Source organism: Solanum stenotomum, unplaced genomic scaffold (assembly GCF_019186545.1).
Source record: "Solanum stenotomum isolate F172 unplaced genomic scaffold, ASM1918654v1 scaffold6611, whole genome shotgun sequence".
Taxonomy (NCBI): domain Eukaryota; kingdom Viridiplantae; phylum Streptophyta; class Magnoliopsida; order Solanales; family Solanaceae; genus Solanum; species Solanum stenotomum.
The window spans coordinates 1-10,441 of NW_026036282.1; the positions used below are offsets into that span (position 1 = coordinate 1).

At 35.2% G+C, this 10,441-nt stretch overlaps 2 protein-coding genes and 1 long non-coding RNA gene across 3 annotated transcripts; 2 read left to right on the forward strand and 1 right to left on the reverse strand.

Moving 5' to 3' along the window:
* Nucleotides 1-5: 5 nt before the first annotated feature.
* LOC125852891 (perakine reductase-like) lies at nucleotides 6-2,815 on the forward strand (the record flags this gene model as incomplete). The annotated part of the gene is made up of 6 exons (XM_049532569.1): nucleotides 6-125; nucleotides 1,148-1,351; nucleotides 1,518-1,690; nucleotides 1,999-2,095; nucleotides 2,226-2,379; nucleotides 2,516-2,815. Coding segments are annotated over 6 exons (930 nt in total), but the record flags the coding sequence as incomplete, so codon positions are not given.
* A 1,518-nt stretch (nucleotides 2,816-4,333) lies between these two features.
* LOC125852893 (uncharacterized) lies at nucleotides 4,334-8,161 on the forward strand. Its single transcript, XR_007445083.1, has 4 exons — nucleotides 4,334-4,547; nucleotides 7,044-7,296; nucleotides 7,467-7,821; nucleotides 7,955-8,161. It is a non-coding gene; the product is annotated as an uncharacterized LOC125852893 (long non-coding RNA).
* On the reverse strand, nucleotides 6,707-10,261 carry LOC125852892 (putative calcium-transporting ATPase 13, plasma membrane-type). Its single transcript, XM_049532570.1, has 3 exons — nucleotides 9,264-10,261; nucleotides 8,547-9,100; nucleotides 6,707-8,339 (listed from the first exon to the last, which is right to left on the reverse strand). Exons 1-3 carry the CDS (start codon nucleotides 10,084-10,086, stop codon nucleotides 6,711-6,713), a joined length of 3,006 nt encoding a protein of 1,001 aa, XP_049388527.1. The 5' UTR covers nucleotides 10,087-10,261; the 3' UTR covers nucleotides 6,707-6,710.
* Between the last annotated feature and the right edge of the window lie 180 nt (nucleotides 10,262-10,441).

Below are 10,441 nucleotides of genomic sequence, written 5' to 3' on the forward strand. Positions count from 1 at the left end.
ATTCTCCTGTTCCTGAGGCGGAAGGGATTGCAATAATCAAGGAGGCTTTTGGTAAAGGAGTCACATTTTTTGACACATCAGATGTTTATGGCATGGATCATGCAAATGAATACTTAGTTGGAAAGGTAACTACACACAATTGGTTTCACATCAAAAGATGCATTTTTATTATTAGAAACATCCATTACACTTTCCATGGAATGTTGTATAAACAAAACAAAGAAAGTGGAGTACAAGATGGTCTTCTTTATTTTTCCAGCTTGATGATTCTCGAATGATCTTAACATGATAAAACAGTGAACATGTAAGATATAATAAACTTGTGTATGCATCAATTATAGATGTTCATGTGTAAAATTATCTCCTTCAGCTAAAAAGAGAGAAGGGTGGAAGTGGGGAAGAGGCATGAACGGGAAAAGTACTTGAAATCCCCTCATCTTCACTAGGTTTAGTTTAAAATTATCTTATTGCAATCCTTTTCGTTACTTGGTAGTTATTCAACTTCAGCTATAGTGTCCATATAAGCTATCACTTGTTGAGGCTACTAGTATTACACTATCTGATGAACACATTAATAATGTGGTATTATTATACAGAGAATCGTTTTTTCTCAATGGTGAACTGGCCTGGCCACCTCCATAATTAGAGTCTCTATGAAACACATGGTGAGGATTTTTTTGGTAAAACCTGAAAAAAGCTGGTCCAGCTATAAGATGAGAGTGTTGCCACTTTTCTCATGCTTCATCAGATAAATGTTCTAGCTGGCTACTGAATTTGTTTTGCTTTTCAGTCTTAATCACTGACTGGTTGCATTTGAAAAAGAGAAGTTTCTACAAACTTGTTGATAGAAGTATTAGCTCAAGTCATATTTTCCTCAACAGAATATTCACGGAGTTGAAGAGTTTTGTTTTCCATCTAGCATATCTTAAGTGGGCGGAAAATGAAAATGGAAGGGAAATGTTAATGCCAAAAAAAATGAGGTGTAATGGCAATGTTGGACTGGAAAAAGATTTGGACTATGTTCTTTATCTTTGGTTCATGTACTAAATGGGGTACTGGAATGCCAGAAGCCCACTACCATTCAGTTAAAGAGCTGCTTGATTTTCGTAAGTAGTCCGTAATTCATCGAAGTTTTTCACTGTTTCAGGCATTAAAGCAATTGCCTCGAGAAATAATACAGCTTGCAACAAAGTTCGGTATTTATAAGATCGAACCAACTAAGATTACAGTGAAAGGAACTCCTGAATATGTTCGTTCCTGCTGTGAAGCTAGCTTAAAGCGCCTACAAGTGGACTACATTGATCTCTACTATGTGTGCCGTATAGACACAACAGTGCCCATTGAGGAAACAGTAAGTGATCTGCCTATATATGGTTCAATTTTGGGCCCTTAGCCCTCATAATATTCATTTGCTTTGAGTAGGAATGCCTGCATTCCTAATCAAGATTCTTGCTTTTAGTTTTCCCGTGAAGCTCTTCTATCTCTACTATTTCTTATTGTGGTGAGTTGTATTACAGATGGGAGAACTCAAAAAATTAGTTGAAGTAGGTAAAATAAAGTATATTGGCCTGTCTGAAGCTCACCCAGAGACAATAAGGAGAGCACATGCAGTTCATCCTATCACTGCTGTACAGCAGGAGTATTCTCTATGGACGCGTGACATTGAGGATGACATAATTCCAGTTTGCAGGTTTCTCTACACTTCATTACACATTTTGAAAAAGAAGAAAAGAATCTTGAAATCAAAGACAGGACTCCACACATTTGGACTTTCTACTAGTTAGTATAGTTTGGAGCACTATCTAACTGAAAAAAGGCACATTCCCACTAGATAATTATTTATCATTTTTCTTGTTTCCTTTTGTGTGAAAATATATTATTTCCTCCCCCAGTTGGAATTATGAACCAGTGAACCACTAAACAGAAAGTTAAATGGATAGCGTGCGGAGAAATTTTCAGTTTTATTTTCAATTCTCTCATTCTATCATTATCTACTAGGGAGCTTGGAATTGGGATTGTCCCATATAGCCCTGTTGGACGTGGGCTTTTTGCTGGAAAAGCAGTTGTTGAAAGCTTGCCCGCCAACAGCTTTTTGGTAAGAAAACAAACCGTTGTTTATTTTACTTTTAAATTCTTTGATGTTTCATTATTATTATAATTTTTTTTTTTGTATTAATTTCATTTTTCATGCTCTTATGATTCTGGTTTCGCTTACTCTCTATCAGACTACACACCCTAGGTTTACAGGAGAGAACTTTGAAAAGAACAAATCTATATATTTTCGTATGGAAGGAATAGCCAAGAAGCATGGATGCTCTCCAGCTCAACTTGCTATTTCATGGGTCCTTCACCAAGGGGATGATATTGTACCTATTCCTGGTAAGCAATTCTTTTCGTAGTTTCACTAATACAAAGATGATCTTAGCGTACTTGTACAGAAAGAAGTAGCACTCACTTGTGCTTTGATCAGAGTCATGTTGTGAATACTGAGTTAGTCTCTTGTCTGTTATTATAGGTACAACAAAGATAAAAAATCTTCATGATAACATCGGTTCTGTGAGAGTAAAGCTCAGAGAAGAAGACATAAAAGAGCTTTCTGATGCAATGCCCGTCAGTGAAGTGGCAGGGCAAAGAATTGGTGGGAGTCTTTATAATACATCATATAAGTTTTCCATTACACCACCACCAACCAAATGATCATTAATCCTGTGCTATTGAAAGGAATTATATGGCAATGGATTTAAATTTTATTTTTTAAAAAGGTGTTATAAGGAATTTGGGCATATGTTAGCCATTTGACAACTTGACCTTTTTTATTTTTATTTTTATTTTTTGTGGAGTAAACGTGCAAATCATTTTGACCTTTTAGGGAGTTTCTAGCTAGGGTGGACCTGGTACAGTATTTAAAAGTTTGATTTGGTAATTTTAGTTTACGATTTTTAAAAATATTATATTATTATCGTATCAATATAATTCGATATGATTTGATATTTTACAGTACGGTAAATCAGTTATCGTGGTTTGATCAACTTCAAGCTTTCCACATACATGTATTCGTATAATAAGAATTGTAATTTTGATTTTTCGAGAAACGTCAATTATATCATACTAATACACATATAAAAATATTCAAAATAAAGTACAAACACTTCTCTTTCTTAATAAGTCACCCAAAAAGAATATTTAAATCAAGATAGAGTAATAAAAATTTCAACATCTAAATAATTAGTTACTATTTTATATATGTGCTGCCTCTCTACCTGCACGAGGTAGTGGCAAGGTCTGCGTACATTCTACCCTCCCCAGACCGCACCTAGTGGGATTTCACTTGATATATTGTTGTTGTTGTTTATATATGTGCTAGTATTATATAATTACACATATATATGAATTTTATATGTAATTATATACTTTGATATGATGTTCGATTTTTTTTTTATAACCATCAAATACCATATCAAATATTAAAATGTAAAAAATACATACCAAATATCATAAAACTCAAACCATGATTTTAAATATTTCGATTTTGATAGTTACTATACCATGCCCACCGCTATTTCTAGCTATGTAATTTTCAAATTAAATTGTCATAGGTTGTTGTGAAAAAAAAAATGTGTAAAATAATAATTTATAATAATTGAGAGGGAAAATTATGTTTAAGCCCTTACATTAATTAGTGTTATTGCTAGTTTGGCAACATGTTGCCTAAAAAGAAATTTAACAAGCATATTTCTAGTGTTAAACATTTTTAAGGTCATTTTAACAGAAAAAAAAAGTTTTATGTTTCAAACACCTCAAAAGTTATTTATTTTTGGCTTTATCATTTCTATTAAAACAAATTACAGTATATATATATATATATCCAACACTAAAAGAGTCTAATATATATAAAGTATTTCTCCATTCATTTTTAGTTGTTTGCACGAGGCAAGCCTTATGCGATAGGCTCGACTCAAAAGGCATTGAGGGGGGATCAATCTTGGATCATCCGTGTGGATAACCATCCTCCAAACTAACTGAGTCATCCCGAAGGACTATATGTCCAATACTACATGTTCAGTTTATTTAATTAATGAATGATTTATTATATTGTATCTATTTTATCTCTATTATTAAATACTAGTATTTATTTTTCAATTTTTAGACGACTTATATTTAATAAGGGTGATTTGGTAAATTTATTCAAATCATTTACTGTTTCTTAATTCTGGTGTTGGACAACTATTATTTGACAAGAGCTAGTAATAAACAAATTTTCCAAAATTTGTTTTGCTCTGTTATTTTCTTTTTTTCTTCTTCTTTCTATTTTGAACCGATGAAAAAATAGAAAGGTAAAAAAAAAGCTCCTTGAGAGAAATGGTGTTTTCTGCAATTAAGCAGGTACAGTGCTCCATAGTTAAATCTCAATCAAAGTACACTCCGTACAAAGTATGTCCCCCCTTAAAGAATCCCTAGTCATATTTTTCTATTCCTGTGTCCCTACAATCTTGGAGCGAGCAAGCATGGGGTCAGTCATATATAATTGTCGCCTTTCGAAACCCTAGGTGACGATTCTTCTCAACCACTCATTCAATATACTATTTTGACTGTACTGCTCATCGTATACTCTGCAATTTGTTTAATTGCTTATTTGTGTGGATCAAATTTATGGGGTCAGTCATATATAATAGGAAAATGAACATTTTCTAATCTAGGGTTACTGAATGTCGCAAAAATTAAAAATAAATAAGTCATGGTCTGCTTTTTCTTGTGATTTCCCCCTTATTGCAGTTCCAAAGCATAAACTAATGTAGAGCTTCAATTTGAATAATTTGAAAAAAAAATTAGATTTATCTTTTTTATACTCTTTACGTCCCATTTTATATGATGAAGTATGTCTGGGCATGGAGTTTAAGAAAGAAAGAATTTTGAAACTTGTGATTTAAAAATTTGACAAAGGAAGAGCTAACTTTGCTTTTGTTACCATTAAAAAAAATTTAATAATGGATGTATTGGTAGTCTGCACGCAGTGATTTAAGATTATAGATCCGGATTATGAAGCCTTGTTCTATGGGGTGTTGCCAAAAATTCAGGGGCGGAGGGAGAGTGTTGGCTATGGGTTTGGCTGAATCCCGTAGCTTTGGTTCAATGTCTCATTGAGGACGTGTGAATAACATTGAGGTTTAGAGCATGGAAAACTCCGATCCCCAGTATGTGCAACGTTGAAATGGCTCCTCATTTGATTGTGCCAAAGGGATATAAAAGAAAGAAGTGGCTTTCGATAGATTGTTGGTCAAGAAGTTTTACTCTGTGCGAGTTTAAGTCTACCTTGTCACATTTTAGCAAATTCTATCATCATAATATACACATATCAAGAAGTATATGTTGGATGCGACACAATCATCTTAGACAATTTTTTCTTTATCTTTTAAGCATATGTGTGTGTTACATATACCCTCTGGCAGATATGTTCATTTCTTTTGCTATTGTGCAATTTTGTAGGTCTACATTTTCATCTTAACATTAGCATTATATTGGATTTATATTGTGAATATGTTGGGCCTTACAGGTCTGACGTTTATTTTAGATGAATTCCTGGCATCATAACCATTTTATAGAACTCGTTTTTCATTTGATAGACCATGGTAGAAACACACTACTACTAGAGCTATCATGCGACAACACTTTGTTGAGAAAAATCACAAATAAGTATATATGCAAATAAGTGTTTTTTTTTTAGAAATAATGCTTGTGTGTATATTATAAGCTGACACCACTTGAAAATAAAACAAAAACATCAATTTGAGACAAGTAATATAGAACAGTCCACCCAAACCCACATACAAGCTGAGTTCTGATAGTATGCCGACACCACTTGTGCAAAATCTTGTGCATTGGTAATCCTATCACATAGTGTTCTCGTAGTAACTCCTCCATCTCATGAGTCATCCTTCTTAACTTTTCTTTTTTGAAAGTAAAAAAATTAATAAATTAAGAAGGATGACTGAGATGAAAGAGGTGCTACAACAACACTACGTAATCATAGAATACCTATAATTCTATGTGTCACATTTTCTTATATCACTGCAAACTTTCTAAGTCAAACAAATTATTAATATATCTTCCAAAATATCCAATTGAACTTTCTATGTCTAGGATCTCTTTGATTGTTGACTACCTTTAGCTACTCTTAGTTTCCATATTACATAAAGTTATGGAAGAAACTACTGCAATGTCTCATTTTTAAGGTAAAACCTCTTGTGGAAAATCAAATGTGCTCCACAAGCATTAGCATATCTTCGTTGTTTTTGACTTTGAGAAACTCTTGTCAACTTTTGGATAGCAAGAGTCTTCTAAATCCTAGTATATTTTATCCATGGAAAAACTTTTGTGAGCCTAGGAAAGTTTACATTGTGGACCCTAAAGCCAATTGTTAAATGGACTAGAATTTTCTGTTATCTTTAGTCTTATTTTAAGAGAAGATTTGGTAAGTTTCCTAGCATTTTTCGTCTTTTCACTTTTACCGAAACTTGGCATGTGGATAAATTTAAGTTGCAATGAAGTAAAATTAGAAATGAAGAAAGAAAAGCTTAAATTAGAAAAACAAAAAAGAGGACAAGCTATTTAACCTATTATAATGTAAGATTGGACAAGACAAAAAGAAAAGAGGAGCTACTTGAAGATTCCTGTGTCTTTTGCTACAACTTTAGTGGTTGAAGTCGAAATTTTCATTTGTTGGATACAGGAATGCACTTTATAATCCAACCGATAGGCCATGACAATGATGAAATCCCTATGCATGCAGCCCATTGCGTCCAGTTCAGCCTTTCAGTATCAGCAAACCTCCTCAGGAATTCAACCATAATTACCTGGAGAACTATTGTCACTCCCACTATCCCAACAAATAGTCTATTCTTCAGTATTCCATGGAATATGTTTTTCTTCTCCAAATTCCTTGCATTGAACTCGTTAAAAACTTGACACAGAACGAAAGTATTGAATATCAAGGTGTCTTTTACCTTCTTATTCACATGAAATATGGCACTTCCTTTGAACTGCAGGATCAATAGCACCGTTACCTGATACAAGGCTTGAGCAAGGAGATTCCTCCACATCACTCCAGTTATCAGTGGTTTAGTTCGTCCAATTGGTTTCTTGTCCATTAGATCGCTACTGGGTCGTTCAGTTGCCAAAGCTAAGGCCCCCAGAGTATCCATTATGAGATTGACCCACAGAAGTTGGACTGCTGTCAGAGGGACTTCTCCAGATGAAGCAGCAGCAACAAAGTTGATAACAAGGGCAGCAACATTTACTGTGAGTTGAAATTGAATAAACTTTTGAATGTTATTATACACGCACCTTCCCCACTTCAAGACTGTGACCACTGTAGTGAAATTGTCGTCCAAGATAACTATATCAGAGCTCTCCTTTGCGACTTCTGTGCCTTGGATCCCCATGGAAAGTCCAATATCTGCTGCTTTTAGGGCAGGAGCATCATTTGTTCCATCACCTGTTACCGCTACAACATGGCCTTTCTGCTTCAAGCATTCAACCATCAAAAGCTTGTCAAATGGTGAAGACCTTGCCATCACTCGTATTTTTTCAACAATCTCCATTCTCTCTTCTTGTGAATAATTCCTGAATGCCGGTCCTTCAATAACTGCAATGTTCAGGTCTTCACCTGGTTGGAGTATTCCACATTCAAAAGCTATTGATTTAGCTGTAAACACATTGTCCCCAGTAATCATTTTGATGCTAACACCAGCAGCCCTGCAAGATTCTACTGCCCCTTTAACACCAGGCCTACATGGGTCCTTTAGACCCACCAGACCCAGTAAGGTTAGTTCAGTTTCTTCAAGAGCTTGATTTTTTGCATTGCTTTCTTTGTAAGCAAATGCAATACATCGCAAGCTTTTGCTTGCCATATATTCAATTTTCAAGTCAAGTTCTTTTCTTTCTTCATGATCTATAGGTGCAATTTTTCCACTTTTTACGTAATAAGTGGAGCACATAGCTAGAATCATCTCAGCAGCACCTTTCCAATGTGTGTGAACTTTTCCCGTACTATTTTTTGTTACTAGTACCCCACTTCTTTTCTTTTGTGAATTGAAAACTTCAACATGGAGGATTTGATACTTTTGCTTTAATTCATTAAAGTTCACTAGTAAACTGGTCAGGGCCCATGATAGAATCGCTTTCTCGGTAGGGCCTCCACAGATTTCTGGAGGACCTGAAGGTGTTGTATAAACATCACCAGTAGTATTCAAGCAAGCAGCCTCTTGTAGCAATTGAACAACATCAGGTGCTAGCTGTGATGTTGTCATAATCATTTCTGTTCCCAAGAAAAATTCAGTTACCTGCAAAGGTGAATTCAGAATTTAACTTTAATGAGTTCTATGTTCAAGTTCTTACTGTTTCATTGCAATTTTAAAAGTATGAGTTTAGAATTTAATATTTGTTGAAAGTTTACAACTAATTTTCAACATATATTTATGCTCCATATTGAAACTTGTGGGTTCAGTTGAACCCAGTAAACTAGGCTGCATCCACCTTGAGTTACGCACCTGCATCTGGTTTAAGGTGAGAGTGCCAGTTTTGTCTGTGCAGATTGTGGTTGCTGATCCCATTGTCTCGCAGGCAGATAGCTTGCGGACCATTGCATGATCTAGCATCATTCTTCTCATAGAGTATGCCAAAGTTAGTGTGACAGCCAATGGCAAACCTTCTGGAATTGCAACCACTATGATGGTTACGGCTGCCGCAATTATACGAATCAAGGAATTCATTATATCATCTGCTTTGGTTTTGCTACCTACAAACTCCTTCTGTCCACTTTCATTTTCAGTATGTCCCGTGAAGTAACGGATCATTAAGGTGACTAGAACAAGAAAAGCCACTAACAGACCAACATTTCCGATATATTTAGTAAGTTTATTTAACCGATTTTGCAGTGGCGTTTGTTCATTCTTGTCATCAGTTATTGTGCACATCATTTGACCCCATGCATTATTTGCACCTACCGACGTTACAAGCATGTGTCCATATCCGTCCATTACCTTTGTTCCGCAGACCAAAAATGGGTTTTGTGTCTCGTTGATTTGAACGTGATCACTTTCACCTGCAGAAGTAGATCCAAAATATATATACATTTAATGACTTCAAAATTCTGAGTTCTTTAAAATATAGGTTCAAAACTGAACTTTTATACTACTTTTTGGCGTCTCTCTCTTTTATATATATTGTTTATACTGAAAATGATATCTAGGTCTGTCTCTATTTACCTGTCATGCTGGACTCATCTACTTGCAGTGAGTGGCCATCCAAGAAGAGTCCATCGGCTGGAATTTGATCTCCAATTTTGAGACACACAACATCGCCCACAACAATATCAAAGATCGATACTTCCTGTCTACGTCCTTCTCTCATTACTTCCACTTTTATATCTTTACTCTCTTCCGAAAGCTTCAGAAACTGTCTGCTTTGTTTGAAGTTACTGATAGAAGAGACTGCAAGGACAAGAATAACTGCAACGATGATACTTCCGCCATCATACCACCCTTCCTTAGGTCCATGCTGTTTAATCCCAAAGCCAAGGGATAAAACAGCACATACCAGAAGGATGATAATGGTGGTGTCATTGAAACCTTCAACTACAAAACTCAAGAAACTCTTGGCTTGTGGCTTGTCATAAATGTTGGAACCAAAAGTAACCTTCCTTTGTTCTACTCCATTCTCATGCATTCTTATACCTTCTTTCTGGTCCGATCCAAGAATTACTACGACTTGTAGCACTCCTCCGAATTGAACGAGGCCATTGAAGTCTTTCTCTCTGACCAACTTGGCAAGTGCTTCTTTGTTAATGCCATGAAAAAGTTGTTTCTCATGATCATTGATGCTTTCAATGTTGATAATGTAGGACCGATCGCGCACCAACTGGGAAAGGACTAATGTGTTTCTATCAATCCTTTTCTTGTTCAAGAAAGCCACAAAATATATGGCTCTAAAAACCAACTGCAGCCTCTTGTGAGGTTTTCCAAGGTAACTGTCCCTTTCATTGCTTAAAAACATTATGGTATCACTGTGTTCGGATGTGTGTATAGCCATTAGGATTTCTTTGCACAAAAACAATAGTACTATCTGTTTCTTTCTTCTCTTTTTTACTGCTGGTAAATATTGAAAATTTGCTGAGTTGCATTCATTGTGTGAATTAGTTGCATAAATAACCTAGGAAAAAAGAAAGTTCCATGCAATTTCCAGGATGCTCACAATGAATTTTACAGTATTTCTTTACGTGATACCTGGTACTCCCTATAATCAATGCGCTGTAACTATTGAGGAAAATGTGAAGAAGTTCACTTACATATTCCATGCAAAAGTGTATTGAATATTGTTGATGCCCAGTGCTTGTGTTTTACGTGAGAAAGCATCGATCCTTTTTCCATAAATTAAGATATATGTC

Excerpts from the sequence above, each read along its gene's own strand:
- LOC125852892 (XM_049532570.1), bottom strand. The coding sequence starts at position 10,086 with ATGGCTATACACACATCCGAACACAGTGATACCATAATGTTTTTAAGC. Across the intron at positions 9,101-9,263 it reads AGATGAGTCCAGCATGACAG|GTGAAAGTGATCACGTTCAA; the intron begins GTAAATAGAGAC and ends CTACTTCTGCAG. Across the intron at positions 8,340-8,546 it reads TCACCTTAAACCAGATGCAG|GTAACTGAATTTTTCTTGGG; the intron begins GTGCGTAACTCA and ends TCACCTTTGCAG.